The 18977-nt window shown below is 33.0% G+C and overlaps 1 protein-coding gene across 1 annotated transcript in view; it reads right to left on the minus strand.

The window, feature by feature from the left end:
* Window positions 1-14800, minus strand: part of LOC140447443 (C-type lectin mosGCTL-7-like) — a 49970-nt gene extending 35170 nt beyond the window's left edge. Inside the window, exon 1 of the mRNA XM_072540091.1 lies at window positions 14488-14800. Within this exon, the coding sequence (XP_072396192.1) occupies window positions 14488-14655 (168 nt within the window). The 5' untranslated portion in view covers window positions 14656-14800. The remainder of the gene's footprint in view (window positions 1-14487) is intronic.
* Between the last annotated feature and the right edge of the window lie 4177 nt (window positions 14801-18977).

The raw sequence follows: 18977 nt of genomic DNA on the forward strand, positions 1-18977 counted from the left end.
CTCTAATTCACCCCAATAATAATTTAAAAATTTATTTTCAAATGTTTGAAAATTATCTAAATCATTTTCAATACTAGCAAACCAAGTTGCTGCATTGTCATTTAATGTCATTCTAATATAATCTTTAATATCATTAATATTATTCACAAATCTTAATTTATGTTTTAAACTATTTATGTATACTCTAGGATGCAAATTTTTTATATTACCAGAGAATTTAATCCCAGTCTCATTTGTTAAATTTAAGTAAGGTCTCCCTATGTCTCTCATTTGTGAAATATCATCTATTCTCTGTTCCACATTTCTTATTTGATTACAATTTATTTGGATATTTTGTTGTATATCGTCTAATTTTTCTTCTGTGTTTCTCCTGTCTTCATTAATTTTTACTTCTAAGTTACATTTCTGCAACTCTATTTTCTGTTCTATATCTATCTTATTATCTTGAATAATCCTCTTTACTTCTGTCCTCTCATTGTCTATCCTTTTCTTGTAGTCATTCCGTATACTTTTTATTTCATTTGCTACTTTTTTCTCTGCAGCTTCAAGTTTTTTATCCATTTGTTTTACAATTTTATTATTATTATCTTCTATTTTCTTTTCTAATTTTCTATAATTCTCTTCCAATTTCTGTTCCATTTTTTTCATGTCTTCTTTGACTGTTTTTGAATTCTCTTCCAATTTTTTTATGTCTTCTTTGATTTCTTTTGAATTCTCTTCCATTTTTTTCGTATTCTCTTCCATTTTCTGTTCCATTTTTTTCATGTCTTCTTTGATTTCTTTTGAATTCTCTTCCATTGTCTTGTTCATCTGCATCATTAATGACATCAAAGCTGCCATATTGACATTTTCCTCTCTTTCTGGATTCATTTCTGCAGTATCTTGTGGAACTTGAACTAAACTCTCCTCTTGTATAGGTTGTGTTTCTACTTCCACATCTTCTTCATTCTTTTTGCTTCTTGTACCTTTCTTTCCTTGAGACATTTTGAGACTTTACTTGTTCAAATATAATTAAAATTAAAATCTATACTTTTTTCTTTCTACTGATAATTAATTTAATTATATGAGAGCACTTATCTTCCCAAACTAATTCTTTTAAATAGAGAGCCACCGCGTTGGGTGCCAAATTGTTATGATGTGTTGTTTGTTTGTGAATGATGAGCAATGAGTATTTTTAATAATATAGGGTTTTTATCGTGGTTCTCAAAGAATTAGTTTGTAAGTCCTTTTTTAAATTATCTTTATTATAACTATTATGAAACACACATATATATATATATATATATATATATATATATATATATATATATCTAACCTAGCCAATGTAAATTTAAAATACACTATCTTTTAATTGATATTCTTATAAAACTAATTAAATTCTATAGACAATGTAAAATTTAAACAAACTATCTTCAAAATTGAAACTGTTATGACACTAACTAAATTATATTAATAAAATTTTGTACCTTTCTTTCACTGAATGCCTAAATGAACTGCTTTCCACTATATAGATTCTAATCACCACTGAATGTCTTCGTACTTCGGTTATCCTTGTTTTTGTGAAATTACTTTTTCCAATTATCAGCTTCTACCAATTTAAGATATATTTTTCTTCACCAGCATTTATAAATCACCAAGCAAACCAGCAAAACAGCATTTATATTTATTCTTCTTTTCAATATACCAATATACAATTATTATAAGTTGATTTATACTATTACTTTTTTAATCTTCAATAATTATTTGTGTATAATTATAAATGTGCATTAAAATATATGCATAATTTTTAATCTTCATTTAACTCACTATATTAAACAATTGGACTATTTGTAACTGAATGGACTGGACCTACTTTCTTACTAAAACTTTTCTGACTGCACTATCTTGAAAATTCTGAACAATTGACTTCACTAACTTAATGAGTCTATCTTCTACTAACTTTCATAATAAACTGCCATCTTGAATCCAAATCACGGGTATTTATATCTTTTTGGATGTTCTAGAATCATCTGGTAAGAGATCATGTTCCATTTGTTCTATTACTTCTATATGGATGTTCTCGAAAAAAATATATGTTCGTTCCACAGACATAACCATTATTTCGAGAATGTTCGACCGTAAACAATGGTCAAATTCTGCATTCTAGAGAATTCGTTAATGTTCTATTGATAATTTTGTTTACATTTAGGCTTTTCAGATCAGAATATATAATTAAATTAGTAACTTAACATTCTAATTTAATAAACTACACATTTTAAACAACTATAATCCCACTTATATTCGTAAAAATTCTTAAAATGACACTTGGAGAGTATGTATAGTTGGTTGCCTATGCACATGGCTCACTTAAATATATTTACAACATTAAACTACAACTTTTTACAATTATTATATGCTAATTTCTTAAAAATGCCCTCACATAAATATATTTTTATTAAATTCTCTAGTATATAACTTATTAAAATAACCAAATATCTAATATTATCTAATGTGTAACTTATAAATTATTTTCTAATCACTATTTTTCTTTCTCCTATATCATATCAATATATATATATATATATATATATATATATATATATATATATATATATATATATATATATATGTAAATATACATATATATATATATATACACATATAAATATATATATATATATATATATACATATATATATATATATATATATATATATATATATATATATATATATATATATACAGATTGAACCAATTTAAAACGGAACATACAATTTAATATATGTCTGTTTGAACTGCAGTTGAAATAGTGGACCAATATAAAACTTGGACAAAAATAAATCCATACCCGGTGATAGACATTGTATAAAATATCGTTCAACTATCTGTCTCCTTTAAAGGAAAGAGGAGCTTGGCTAATAGTCGGAGAGATACAGCCGAAATTTTGAACTGATCAGTAATATGACATTTCTCTATTGGAATATATTCATTGTAACTGGGTTAAGACTTTGACTTACAGGCGGACGCCCCTCGTGGTACAGGGGGTGGCTATACAGGGATGAAGTTGTCATTTTTTTCGGAAAAATTAACGATCGATAATATGGCTGAACATTTGCCCAGAGTAAGATCTTGGTATAACTAGACGAAATCCCAAAGGGCGGACGCGAGAGTGGATACATAAGGGGTGGCGGACAGGGGTGAGGTTGCAATTTTTTGGGACAAAATTAACGATAAGTAATATGTCCGCCATTTTCATGGCTCATTATTTAGCCCCTAAAAACTCTAAATATAAAAGGGCGGACAGCTGGGTTGGTACAGAGAGCCATAAAACGGGGTTAAATGTATCACTTGCCTGCGCATTTTAGGTCTTGGTAACAATTTTCAAACTGATTTTATCATAATATTTTTATACCGATTAATTTGAAAATTTGTATGCTCACTTCTGTTACTATTCTGAAAAGCGTCAAGTAGAGTTTTCCTCAAAATTTTCCAAAAAAATTTCCGTAAATGAAAATTTTCGTAATTTTTTGAGGTAAAATCTAATTTGTAGAATCCTTTCGATTTTCTGTCAGTTATACCATGATTTTTTTCCAAAAATTTTCAAACGATTTTTCCGATAAGAAAAAAAATTAGAAAAACTTTAAAAATTTCGTCATTTTTCTCACTCTCATTGATGTCATCACATTCATCATCTTCGTCACTTTCACTTTCAATAATATCACATTCATTATCTGCTTCATTTTCAATTACTACCTCGAACTGATTCTGGCATCTGAGGTCCACTAAATCATTTGAATTTATATGTTTCATCTTCAAACCCCCAACCATGTTCTTCAACAATCAATTCTGTTGGTACTTTTTTATGAGCATTTGTCCAAATATTTGAAATATAATGAGCTTGCAGTAGATGTTGGTGTAATTCATCTTGACATGGTGGTAAGCTTGAAGCATCGAAATTTTTTAGTTTTTTTTTAAGGCTCGTTCACATCATGCAACTTATACTGCCGGTTAAATAGTGAAACTCTGACATCGTTTACTTTTCTTTTTGGAATTGTTCTCGTCAGTCCTGTTCCATATAAGTGACATATGAAAGTTTCTAAGGTTTCAAAAACTTCATTACAATCGAAGTCAGTTTCACCAAGTTGAATAAAAGCATCTTGATACTTATTACATTTAGCGCATGCGTCTAGAATTACTGATCTAAATGAACGCGCATCATTATTATTTTAATATTTTAAAATAATAATGATGCAAAATTAATGTCCAAACAGAATTTGTAAAATTATAATTAACTAATGAAAAAAAATTCAATCAATTTGAAAGTTAAAAAAAATATTGAAAATATCTACAAAGTAAATTTCAAAACTTAAAAAATTGATAATTCCATTATTAAATTAATTTTTATTAATAATTATTTGTAAAATGTTAAAGGAATTCCACACATTGAATTTTACCTATTGATAAATAGAAATAATATATTTTGTAATTGATTATTAATGTAATAATAAATTAAATTTTTCTTATATCTGAACAATCATTATTTATGCAATATAAATTTAAAAACCTTTTTATTGTAATAAAAAAAAAGGAAAATTACTATTTGTTATACCAAAAATATTTAATAGTTAACGTTATAAAATTACTTTAATTTAATAAAATATCAAATATCAAACATTTATTCAATTAAAAATTAATTCGTAAAATATTTATATTTAAGAAAAAAATTTGATTTGTAAAGTAAATATGACTTTAGTTTGAAAAAAAAAACATTATCATAATATCATTTTAAAACTACAAAATATTCTATAAAAGATTCAGACGATGACGTAGAGTTTTATCAAATGTTTTGGAAAAGGTTTTCTAAATTTTTTTTCTTATCGGAAAAATCGTTTGAATATTTTTGGAAAACAAATCATGGTATAACTTACAGAAAATCGAAAGGATTCTACAAATTAGATTTTAACTCAAAAAATTACGAAAATTTTCATTTACGGAAATTTTTTTGGAAAATTTTGAGGAAAACTCTACTTGACGCTTCTCAGAATAGTAACAGATGTGAGCATACAAATTTTCAAATCAATCGGTATAAAAATATCATAATAAAATCAGTTTGAAAATTGTTACCGAGACCTAAAATGCGCAGGCAAGTGGTACATTTGACCCCGTTTTGTGGCTCTCTGTACCAACCCAGCTATCCGCCCTTTTGGATTTAAAGTTTTTAGGGGCTAAATAATGAGCCATGAAAATGGCGGACATATTACTTATCATTAATTTTTCCCCAAAAAATTGCAATTTCACCCCTGTCCCCCACACCTTATGTATCTACTCTTGCGTCCGCCCTTTGAGATTTCGTCTAGTTATACCAAAATCTTACTCTGGGCAAATTTTCAGCCATATTATTGATCGTTAATTTTTCCGAAAAAAATGACAACTTCATCCCTGTATAGCCACCCCCTGTACCACGAGGGGCGTCCGCCAGTAAGGCAAAGTCTTAACTAAGTTACAATGAATATATTCCAATAGAGAAATGTCATATTACTGATCAGTTCAAAATTTCGGCTCTATCTCTTGGACTATAAGGAAGCGATAAGTGGTTTGACAGCATAATAACTGCTTATTTAGTCTAGTTTTTTCAGTGATTCTAGGCAACCTATTTGGGTGGAGTTTTGACTTGTTCTTTAATGAGTTCCGAATCCAGCAGCCCGCTGAAGTATTGGATTTTTATAATATAATTATTTGACAACCTTTTGTTGGCCAACCACCTAGAGCGGAGTTGAGCCGAAATACATTGATTTCGTATGTTCCGTTTTAAATTCGTTCAATCTGTATATATATATATATATATATATATATATATATATATATATATATATATATATATATATATATATATATATATATATGAAAATTACTGAGTTCTCGGGAAGAACCGCGTTGAGAATTTAAAACTCGACGTTTCGGCACCCATTTTGGAGCCATTATCAAGAGTGATACGGTTCGGTTCGAGTTCGGGGTCTCAATCTGCCTACTCCCCTCACTCGAGACGTACCAGTATCGTGTTCTATATTGCAAGAACTGTCTCTCGGCACTGAGGTCTCAATCTGCCTACTCCTCAGTGTCACTCGACACTGAGTGTTATAGTGAGTATTATATATGTATATAAATATATATATATATATATATATATATATATATATATACATATATATATATATATATATATATTTATATATATATATATATATATATATATATATATATATATATTTATATATATATATATATATATATATATATATATATATATATATATATATATATATATATATATATATATTTACACATATGTCCAAAAGTTTGGAATATTGGAATATTTCATCTTTTTATCGATTTTTATATATAAATTCTTCTGAATAGTTAAACATAATTTTGTTTTAATTCTCAACAATACTAAATAAATCTTTAAACCAGATAAACGATAAGCAAAAAAATTATTTATTCTCTTGGAGTGAAAAACTTACAATGTACAACTTACATTTAAAAATAACTTAGTATAGAAAAAAATAATTTTTAATAAAACTAATAATTAGTATTTCCTCCATTTGTCTGTATTCATGCCTGTAGGCGATTTGGCATGCTGCCGATTAACTGGTCGAGCTGGGCTTGCGAAATTTTCTCCCATTCTTTACGAGCAGCATCTTTTAGTTCTCGAAGTGTAATAGGGGGATTGTTTTGCTTCTTAATGCGTGTTTTGAGAATGTCCCAAGCATGTTCAATAAGTTTCATGTCGGGGGAATTCGAGGGCCACTGTAATGTAGATTCCTTCTTCTTCCAGAAAATTGTGTACTGCTGCTGTTCGATGAGGAGGTGCGTTGTCATGCATAAACACAAATTCATCACCTACTGCCCTTCGGAATAGACGTACGACAGGATTTAAAACTTTTTCGATGTACACAGCACCAGTGGCTCTTCTCTCCAGAACCAACAGTGGCGTCCGTGTACCACTCATAATAGCACCCCAAACCATAATACTGCCACCTTCAAATGGGACACGCGGTTGGGCTGTTTCTAGTCGAGCTTGTCTTTCTGGGGCCCTCCAAACCAGTGTTCTTCGCGAATCAGATAGCAAGCCAATTTTTGACCCATCAGAGAACATCACGGTATTCCAGTTAGGACCATGATACACCATTTCTATAGCCCATTGCAACCTTACTATTTTGTGTTGGTAGGTTAGTTTAGGAACACGTAGCGGTCTTCTACTATACAAATTTACCGCATTTAGTCTGCGTGTTATTGTTTGGCGTGAAATATTTAGTATTTGAAGCCTAGAAAGTTCTCTGGATATATCACTTGTAGATTCCAGACGATTTCTGCGAGCTATCAATGTTATTTGCCCGTCTTGAGATGATGTTGTATATTGACTTCTACCACTTCTGGGACGATCCTTGATGTCATTTGTATCTTAGAATTTTTTTTTAATTTTCGATACAGCACTCTGAGTAACATCAACAATATTCGCGATATAACTTTGACTCAAGCCCTGTTGTAACCAAACAATTACTCTAGATCTGTCAAAATGAGATATCACGTTTCTAGACATTTTTAAACGGCTCAATTAAAATTTAAACAGAGACTGAAATAATGCGTAAATACGCTAACCAGTCAAATGTGACCAAAATCATACAAAAGCGAATCAAATTTTTTACCATTTTCATTTAAAAACGCTCTAGAATGAATATCAACAACAGTTTTAAAACCACCATAGGCGTAGATACATTATTTATACGCATTCCAAACTTTTGGACATGTGTGTATATACATATATAATATATAAATGTTTTGGATGGGTTGGATACAATAAAAGGAGCTATTGGTTAACTATTTATTATCTCGAGCTTTCAATTATGTTTACAATTATTATCAAGAGCTGCTAAAAAAGACAAAATATCTTACAAAGTTGAACTAGAAAGAAAAAAATTTTTGTTAACTCACCAAATAAAATTAGTTTGGTAAATAAAATTGCTGCTAATACATCTCAAAAAGAATTAATATAAAAATGTCCTAATATAATAAATGCTTCCCTGAAATTTTAGTATAATTTTGAAAACATTTCCTTAACACAAAAACAATTGAATTTATAAATAAGTTAAAATAGCGACCAATTACAAATAAGCCTCAATGTCATAAATGCCAACCTAAAATTTTTATTTTTGACAATTATATTGCCAAAAATAATATTTTGTTTATAAATTCTTTTTTGTTTAGTAACAAAAAAGAAGAAGATTTATTCACCATTGATATATGTCTGAAAAAATGTAACAGATATATGGAAAAATAAATCAAAATGTGACATTTTACAAGTTTTATACATAAATTATAAAGAAATAATATAATTATAAATTTTGCTTAGATTTTGAATTTCTGATCTTTTGTTTAAATTATTATCACTTTTTATTATCACAAGTAGGCCTGATGAAAAAGTTCAAGGTTCTAAAATAACTCCTCTAAGAAACAAAATTGAAAGTCCAAGCGTGAAAGTAAAACAAGGCCTGCCAGTGAATCTGTCATTGTTTTCTAGGGCATGTGATCACAGAGGCATTTCAAACAACAAGTGCTCTTCTACAAGATGTAAATGTCATATCACCAGAAAACCAAGCCGCAGTTATTGACAAGTCCAAGATTTTTCATGAAAGGTTAAAGTACCGCCGAAGTATTAAATAAAAAGTTAAATTCAGCTTGCACAAACGAAATAATTGCTCTTTACTTCGGTGGCAGGAAGGATGAAACCATAATCAAAGAAATTGTACGTGGGAAATCTGTCCGTAAAACCATACAAGAAGAACACATATCTTTGGTCGAGGAACCAGGTTCAGTATATTTCGGTCATGTAACTCCAAACAGTGGATCTGGGAAAGATATAGTATCATCAATATTAAGTTACATGAGTAATAACTCCATTGATAACTCAAATATCAAAGCGCTTGGATATGATGGTACGGCAACGAATACTGGAACATCGCAAGGAGAAGTTCTGTTGCTTGAACGCGCATTGAAACATCCGGTCCAAGTAGTAATATTTGTGTTGCACTTAAACGAATTGCCTCTGAGGAAAGTTTTTGTTGCTCTTGACGGTCCAACCACAGGACCAACATCATTCAGTGGGCCAATAGGCAAAGGTTTGACCAACTGCCAAGACTTCCCGGTTGTTAATTATGACAAAATAGATAGCACCTTCCCAGAAGTCGATAGTAAATACTTAAGTACGGACCAGAAATACCTTTGGGATATATGTCAGGCTGTAGTCAAAGGTGAATGTCCCCCTGAGTTGGCCAGTAGAAACCCCCTAAACTTGTCCCAGGCCCGGTGGCTTACATTAGCATATAGAATCTTACGTCTGTATATTTCAACTATTGAATCAACCCCACAACTTAGAAAGCTTGCTGAGTTCGTCATGAAAGTCTATGCTACCTCATGGTTTACCATAAAATGTCGTCCTAAAATCATTCACGCATCACAACACCTTCATCGTACAGTGCACCAAGTTTTTAGACAGTGAACTGAAGGCTGTGGCTCAGTCTTCCTTGCAAAGAAACGCCTTTATGGCTCATCCTGAACACATCCTTTTAGGGATGTTGTTTGACTCTTGAAAACATATAAGAGCTTTGGCAGGCAAACGGATAGAAAAAGCTCGACAGAGAGAAACAAGGGCACATCGAGTCTTTAAACCACCACAAGTTATTTTTTACATCGATCTCATTGACTGGCAATCCACCACAGTTACAGAACCACCACTTATAGCTGACTTCAGCAAAGAAGAGATTGAGATGATTGTTAATTCAGGAAGCAGTGATAGAAAAGAGTTCAAAATACCACTTCACACTCAAGCGGTAGAACGAGTTGTAAAGGAAGTTACTGCAGCTTCTAAGCACATTTGTGGCGTTCAAGAACGAGAAGGCTTTATAAGATCAAGATTATTGGACAGAAAGTACCTTCCTAAGTTTGAAACTAAGCGACAGTACACATCTGCTACAGCTGTATTGCAAAAATAAATTACAGGTAAGATTTATTTCATACTTATTTAGGATTACATCACCGCATTCTATTTTGAATAGTAACTTAGTATTAGTGTCGATCGGATTAGCCAAGCGGGCTGGGCGGCTGGCTTCTCCTTCGCTTCAATGCGAGAGATGTCAGTTCAATCCCCGGCTCGGTGTACAGAAAACAAAAAGGCTAACGCAGCAGTTTAAAATTCTAAAATGAATCTGCGGCTTAGTCTAGAATATGCTGGTATCTGATCGGCCTATGGTGGAGCAGTACGGCAAGAGATAAGGGCTTGCGGCTAGGTGATACTCCTCCATAGATCCCTACCGGAAGCGCGTCGAACGCCTAAATACCGGGTATATATATATATATATATATATATATATATATATATATATATATATATATATATATATATATATATATATAACTTAGTATTAGTACTATAATTACAATCTGTCACTCGCCCTAACAAATTCCCTTGGTTCCAGATCGAAGAAGCAGTACAATACCTGTGGCTTTGAAGGTTAACTGGATTTGTTTAGCCAACATCCTTCAAGATGAAATAAAGAACTATTTTAAAGATTTTTCTTCGTCAACTTTTTATCTGTAATCTTTAAGTAAACTTTTGTATTTCTTTAATAAATTTCGTACCTCAAAAACAGTTCTTTATTGTTTTAACATAAAATATCCTAAAGTTTAAATAAGTAAATATGTAATTTATTGTTCATTAATTATGTTATAGAATACTAATAATCCTACTAACCTAAGTAGAAGCAACAAACAGGTTTAACACCTAATCATAATAAAGAGAAGATATTAATTTTTCGTTGTAACAATTGAGATTTTCATAAAGATTCCGGGTGACTTTATTCTTAGTTACAGATATTATCCTAATTTTTATTGTTCACTGTTATCACGTACTTAATATTTTTTAAGTTGACAATAAAAATATAAAATTTAATTTTCAATAAAAAAAAAAGATGAAAAATCGTGTTTTTGAGAAAAAATTCTAAAGTTTAAGTCGATTCCGGGAGACCTAAATATGTTTTAATTAAAACAAAACTTTTTTTCCTGAAAGAGTAATGTAAGAGGCAACTTTTTATCAACTTGAAAGTTTGAATTTCGAAAATTCATTATTTGAGTATTTATTGTGATACACCCTAATGTGTAGTAATAATCAATCATGGGAGTTTAGTGTGTAGAGGTTAGAACCTTGTTGAATTATGATGATTCGTATATTGTAACGATCGGTCGGAGAAGATTATATAGTCGATGATTATTAGTTTGGTCATATTTTAAGAATGGTATACGTTCCTATTCGTTTAATTTCCAGCGATAGCCGCTGCTGTACGTTTTATCCATTTCAATGACATATGAATTGTTTCGAGAAAGAGAGAGAGAGAGAGAGGCTTTTTTTCGATGAGTTCTGTACATTAAGTGGAGATCCGTGTATAGTAGTACTCAATCGGAGAAGATTATACAGATGATGTTTCTTGGTTTGTTCTTACTGTAAGAATGGTATACGTTCTTCGATTAATCATTTGACAGCGTCACCTCGCCTTTTATACATTGTTTCGAAAGAGAAGCGATAGGCTACAGGTGACAGGTGCTAGATGGTTTGGGCATAGTTAAAGGATGTAGCCGACAGGTGGCGTGACGAGATGATGAAATGTAATAGATGTGGAAATCCCCTTTAAAATAGATCCAATATATGATATAGCGTCATTTTTGCTATGCTGTCATGTTTGTTTCTCTGTTAGCCCCAGTGGCTACTCTCCTTCCGTTCAACGCCTATTATGCTACAGTCCGATTAGTAGCAAAGAAGATCCGATATAGTGCCGTTTTAACAATGTCTTTATCTTTGTTTTTTGTTATAACATATTCGATATGTCCTTCTCTTTCCAACGAGCCTTCGTACGTCATGATCGGACCAATAAAAACGGAGATATGACGTAATGCCGTTTTGGTAATGTCTTTGTTTTTGTTTTTTGTGTTAACCTATTCGATATCCCCTCCTCCTCTTTCATTTAACGTGTTACACATAGTAATCTGACTAATAACAACAGAGATACGATATAGTGCCATTTTGGCAAAATCTTTGCATTTGTTTTTTGTCTTAACATATTCTTTACCACCTCCCCTTTCCCTCGATACCTTGCGCGGTGTTGTACGTTGAGCCATTTAGACGTTACGAGCTTAGTGTTCTTTTGGCAAATCTCCGTCATGTTTTTTTTTTCTATGTCTACGTATTTGATGACTTCTCCCCTTTCTATAGATATCTTGCACGTTGTCGTACGTTGAGCCGTTTCAAGCTTAGTGTCCTTTTGGCAATGCGCCACCATGTTTTTTCTGTGCCTACGTATTCGTTGCCCCTTACCTTTTTAAGGATACCTCGCACGTCACGATCTGACCAATAACAACAGAGATATGCTTTATTGCCGTTTTGTCATTGTCTTTGAGTTTACCTTTTGTCTTAACATATTCCTTTCCACCTCCCCTTTTCCATCGATACCTTGTACGTTCTTGTACATTGAGCCGTTTGGACGTTACAAACTTAGTGCCGTTTTGGCAATGCCGCCATCTTTGTTTTTGTGTAAACGTATTCGCTACTCTCTCCTCTTTCCAACGACCCCTTTGTACGTCATGATCGGACCAATAGCAACGAAGATACGTTATAGTGCCGTTTTGGCAATGTATTTGTCTTTGTTTTTTGTGTTAACATATTCGATATGTCCTCCTCGTTCCAACGAGCCCTCGTACGTTATGATCGGACTGATAGAAACGTAGATACAATATAATGTATCTACGATTCATATTACTACTGAATATGCCCTATGTAGAATGTCATGTTTTATGTCAAGCGACAACTTGCGTTGACTGATACATAAATGTCATGTCCTGCGTCGAATGTCACGTCATTCACGTGACATTTCACGTTCTGCGTCGACTGTCAGATAACTGTCACGTCCTGCGTCGAATGTCACACCATTTCACGTTCTGCGTCGACTGTCACATAACTGTCACGTCCTACGTCGTCGTCACGTTCTCTTAGGCACTGTACGGAAAAGAAGAAGAATTGGCACTTAATATTGAACGTTAACAGAAGCCAAACAGTTGGCTTCTGTCTGTGTGTCTGTGTCACCAACGCTTTTATTTAACACCCCATACGTCAAAATCAGACTACTAGCAACGAAGATACGTTCTAGCGCCCATTTGGCAATGCCGCTATCTTTGTTTTTTGTCTCAACGTATTTCCCGTCTCCTCCCCGTTCCAACGAGCCCTCATACGTTACGATCGGACCAATAGAAACGAAGATATGACGTAATGCCCTTTTGGCATGCTCTGAGCGCACGGCACATACTGCGTTCAAACCCATTTTTCATCCCCTTTCCAACGAACCCTCGTAAGTCACGATCGGACCAATAGAAACGAAGATATGACGTAATGCCCTTTTGGCATGCTCCGATGCGCACGGCACATACTGCGTTCAACCCTATTTTTCATCCCCTTTCCCCTCGTACGTCATCCTACGTTAAGCCGTTTGGCAGTTACGACCGGGGGTTGCAATTTTAGGGGTTGCGATTTAGGGGTTGCGCTCAGAAATACGTAGTATATCTACTAAGTTGATCAACCGCTTAATACGGACATACTGATGTGAATTTTGGACCCTACGACAAGCGGAAGAAAGATAGACGCCACTCAAGTGTTCTGTTGGAGAAGAATATTACGAATTCCGTGGACCGACCACAGCACAAATAATTCAATTTTAAATGAACTAAAGGTCAACAAACGGCTCTTCAGCAAAGTCGATCTGCAACAATTAAAATACTTTAGACATGTTATAAGAGCACACACAGAAAACATCGAAAGACTTATTATCCAAGGAAAGGTAGAAGGTCAAAGATTACGAGGAAGATTCCCGACAAGATGGATCGAAAAAATTACAGAAATATGCAAAAGACCTACGCATGAGTTAAAAGAAATAACCAGAGACAGAGATCCTCCGGGGATCAGGACTGAAGAGAGAGAGAAAGAGAAACTGAAGATGATTTGAAATTTAAAATAAAATACAGAATGTTGTTTCAATAAAAAAAACATATATCTTTGATACGGTACAGTATTATGAAACACCTTGTATATTTTAAAATTAAAAATTTTAACCTAATTTTAAAATATTTGCAGCTACTCCTATTTTTTAAATAACTTTTTTGGCATCTACTATAGTATTAGATACAAAAGTTGTCACAAAAGTTGATCACCCGGTATAATACAAGTAAATTTTTGTTGTTGCTTGAATTATGATAAAAGTACACTGACATTTTTCTTGTAACACTCTCACAAATTGTAATTATTAATGTCACGTTACTTTTGCACCAACTTTCTTACAATATATTACACTTATTATTAATTGACAAATTCTCTTATTAGAATAAATCTAATAAATAAATAAACTTTAATCTTACCTTAAAGACAGTACCTACATAGTAAGTTTTACTGCCCCAGGAAAACCAATTCGGAGATTTTTTAATTGTTTGAAGCACAGAAAAAACGAATTCATTTCCATTATGTCCTTCTAGACGACAGAAAAAAATGTTTAATACGGAAAGGAATAGAAAAATCTTAATATACATTCTTGTTAAATGACTAGTTTTGCAAACTTTAGAGGACAAACCACTGTATTTGTTTGTTGTGTTCTTGTGCTCGCAACAGGCTCGCAAGAACTGATCTTCAACCGCCAAGAGTACTGTTGTTCTGTTCTATGACGCCGGACCTAAATTCGCAAATAAACCTGTTATTAGGTTTATTTTATTTCCTGTTATTAGGTAATCCAAAACTTGATTTAACTGTTTATTTTTGGATTTATTAAGATCAGAATTAGCTTATTGGCAACATCTGAATAATAACTAGATTTTGTTTGGGTTAAGATAAAATACGCAGTTATAAAGAACTAATCTTCTAGTATAGAGCGTCCCAGAAATAAAAGAATGATACAAAAAAGTTTCTAATTAATACGCCAAAAACTCTTGTTTTTTCAAGATTTTGTAAGATTTATCAGAAGATTTATATGCGATATCAACGCATATTGTTTAATGTTTAAAATATAAGGTAGTCCAACTTTCTACCTAAAATATCTTTAATGGAAGACGTCTTTGTTTTCGAGGGTGAATCTTTTGATCTTAATTTGAAATCGATTTTTTTTCACACTATCAAAAACTTTTAAAACCTGTAAAAGTCTTCTTCTTGTAGTGCATTTCCTTTTCGGATATTGACGACCATACTGCTGCTCTGAAATGAAAAGATTTTTGGTTGTTGTGTTGAACCATGTACGTAGATATTTTAGCCAGGAAATCCTTCGCCTTCCTAATTCTAGTTTTTCTTCTACTTTTCCATGTAGAATTAACTGCAGCAACCCATATCTTTCGCTGTTCTTCATGATGTGACAACTCTTTTTCTTTATACACTCTTAATAAAATGTCCGGGTTAGTAACGTAGGCGGTCATATCTTCAGGATTCGACTGCAAAGCCACATTTCAAAAGCCTCAATTTTCTTGCAGGTAGCGTCTGTGAGAATCCATGACTCAACTCCATACAACAGTATAGGAAATATATGTATAACATCGTAATAACCTGATTTTTAGAGGTGCTGATAAATCAAGGCATTTAAATATGTTTAGTTTTTAGCAATGTATATTTATGACTAATTCTATACAAACTATGTTTGTCAGAAAGAAAATAAAGAATTTAATTTAAATAGCTTAGCCTTTTTTTGAAATGCAGATCTTGTTTTCCCTATCCTACATTTTATTTCTAAGGAATGTTTTCAATTTTTATTGACGTTTGTACCAAGGTAGCTTTATGTTTTTACTCTTTCTATTAGTTGATCATTCATACGATTCCTTCAATTTGCTGTTCCTTCTTAGAGATCATTTTGTGTTCTTAATGTTCAGTGAAAGTCTATAATTCTGACTCATTTCTATGATTCTATTCATTAACTCCTGGAGGGCTTCATAACTGTCAGCGAATACCACCCTGTCATCCGCGTATCTGATGTTATTGATACATTCTCCGTTAATTCGAATTCCGGCTTCAACATCCTCTCTAATTCTTCTTGAAAGATTTCCTCAGAGTATATTTTGAACAGCAAGGGTGATAGTATACATCCCTGTTGGACCCCACGTTTGATTTTAACATTATCAGATTCTCCTGCCTCTGTACGGATAGACGATGTTAGATTCCAGTAAAGATTGCTAATTCTTACATCTTCTTCTTCTTCATGTACCATGTCCTTTCAGAACGTTGGTTACCATCATAGCTATCTTAATTTTATTCTCTGCCGCCCTAAATAGCATGCTTATATAAACACCATACCAATCTCGCAAGTTCTTCAACCATGAGGTTCTTCTTCGTCCTGGACTGCGTTTTACCTGCTATTTTTACTTGTATGATATTTTGTAGCAACCTGTATTTGTTACATCTCATTACATGTCCGAAATACTCCAGCTTTCTCTGCTTGATGCTTTTTATGATCTCAGTATTCTGGCTGAGACGTTCTAGTATTGTGGAGTTTCGAATCTTCTCCACCCAGGAAACTTTTAAAATTCTTCTACAGCACCACATTTCAAAAGAATCGATTTAGATCGAATTTATTCACAGTCCAGGGTTCGACACCATAAAGTAAGACCGAGAACACGTAGCAGCGGAGTAGGCGCATCCTCAATGCCAATTTTAGGTCTTTGTTACATAACACCTTGGACATCCTTCTAAAAGCCGCTCTAGCCTGCTCTTTTACAATTTATTTGCTGTCCAAGGTAAACGATTTTATCAACTTGCTCAAGTTTGGTATTATTTACATATATAGACGGTTTTATATGCTGTTGTTTACTTATTACGAGTATTTTGGTTTTCCTTATGTTCAGATTCAGACCTGCCTCTTTACATTTCTCAACGACACTATCAAGTAGTGTTTGCAGATCTTCTTGACTAGAAGCTAGGAGTACTGTATCGCCCGCATATCGCAAATTATTGATGACTTCACCGTTCACAAGTATTCCTTCTTGTTTTTCAGAAAGTGCTTTTCTGAAAATTCTTTCGGAGTAAACGTTAAAAAGCAGGGGTGACAAGAGGCATCCCTGCCGTACTCCTCTTTTAATATTAAGAGCCTGTGATTCCACACCATCTAGTAAAACTGATGTTGTTTGATTCCAATATAAATTTGCAATTATTCGAACATCTTTGTCCTCTAAGCCAATGTCTTTTAGAGCTTCGATCAATATAGAGTGCTTAACACGATCAAATGCCTTTTGGAAGTCAATAAAACAACAGTATATGTCTACAGATATATCTCGACATTTTTGAGCAAGTACGTTCATTCCAAACAGTGCATCTCTCGTTCCAAACACTTTACGGAAACCAAACTGTGTGTCATCCAGGCATTCCTTGCATTTATTGTAGATACGACCATGTATTTCCTTCAGAAAAATTTTCAATAAGTGGTTTAACAAACTGATGGTTCCATAATCAGCACAGGTTTTTGCTGTTGTCTTCTTAGGTAGAGCTATAAACAGTGAATTAGACCAACCACTAGGTACTTGTCCGCTGGTATAAATGGTATTGAAAAACAAAGTCATAGCCTCTAAAACATTGCTATCATCTATAAGCTTGTATATTTCAGTTGGAATTTCATCAGGATCAGTCGCTCTGCCATCTTTTGATGATTGTGTGGCTTTTATAACCTCAGAGCGTATTATTAGCGGTCCGTCGCAGTTAGTAATATCGGGAGGCGAACTACTCATATCGTCTTCGAATAGGTTCGTGACGTAATTTTCCCATTCTTTAAGTTTGTCCTCTACTTCAAATATTACTTTACCATGTTCATCCTTTAGCAATGCAGTTTGCTTCTTATTGAAGATACCAGCCGCTTCTTTCACTTTTTTATACATGTTAAACGTGTCGTATCTGTTTTCAAGTTCTTCCATGTTATGACACTGTTTGGCTAGATATTGACTCTTTGCTTCTCGTATTTTACGTCAAATTTCTTTTTGTATGCTGTTATAAAGTGTTTCGTTGTTTTTCGCTAGTCGCCGTTGTTCCATCAAATCCAATACGGCATCTGTCATCTAAGCTTGCTTTTTTAGCTTTGACCTGCCTTGTAAATTTCTCACTCAGATTTCTTTTACTGTTATTACGATTTTATTTAAGCCCTCATCGACATTTTCACCAATATTTTCCCAAATTAAATTTTCGTTCAGTTGTCTTTGAACTGATTCCTTAACTTTCTCGTCTTGTAATTGGGCTGTATCAATATTTTTGCGAGACTGCTTTTTTATCACCTTTTTTTTAAATTTTATTTGGGTTACAGCTACTATGGGATTGTAATCAGATCCAATGTCAGCACCTGGATAAGTTTTAACTGATTTGATGCAGTTTCCAAATCGATTTTTTATATGAAGTCGACTTGGTTCCTAATAATTTTGTCCTCTGATTCTGCATTTGACTTCCAGGTGTAGAGTCTTCTCGGTGGTAGTTTAAAGTGAGTATTCGATATAATGAAATCGTGTTCTTGACAGAACTGGACAAGTCGATCTCCACGTTCATTTCTGTTTCCCAAGCCATAATCTCCCACAATGTTCAAACAGCGTCCTTTGCCGACTTTAGCGTTAAAATCTCCGACTACTATGGTATTTTCTGCTGCTTTGACAAGATCTAGAACATCAGTAAGATTTTTGTAAAATGCTTCTAATTTATCTTCATCACTGGATGATTCTTAGATCACAGGTGTTTAATCCAATATTTTGTTCCATCTCCATCAGTTTGTCGTGTTTTACTGTATTGAACGCTTTACAGTAATCAATATAACATGCATAAATATCGCAATTTACATCTCTACATCGTTGAAATAGTACTCCAGGCTTCCCCCTTAAACCCCCCTTGTAGGGGGGGTAAAAACGCAAAA

Source organism: Diabrotica undecimpunctata, chromosome 8 (genome assembly GCF_040954645.1).
Source record: "Diabrotica undecimpunctata isolate CICGRU chromosome 8, icDiaUnde3, whole genome shotgun sequence".
Taxonomy (NCBI): Eukaryota; Metazoa; Arthropoda; class Insecta; order Coleoptera; family Chrysomelidae; genus Diabrotica; species Diabrotica undecimpunctata.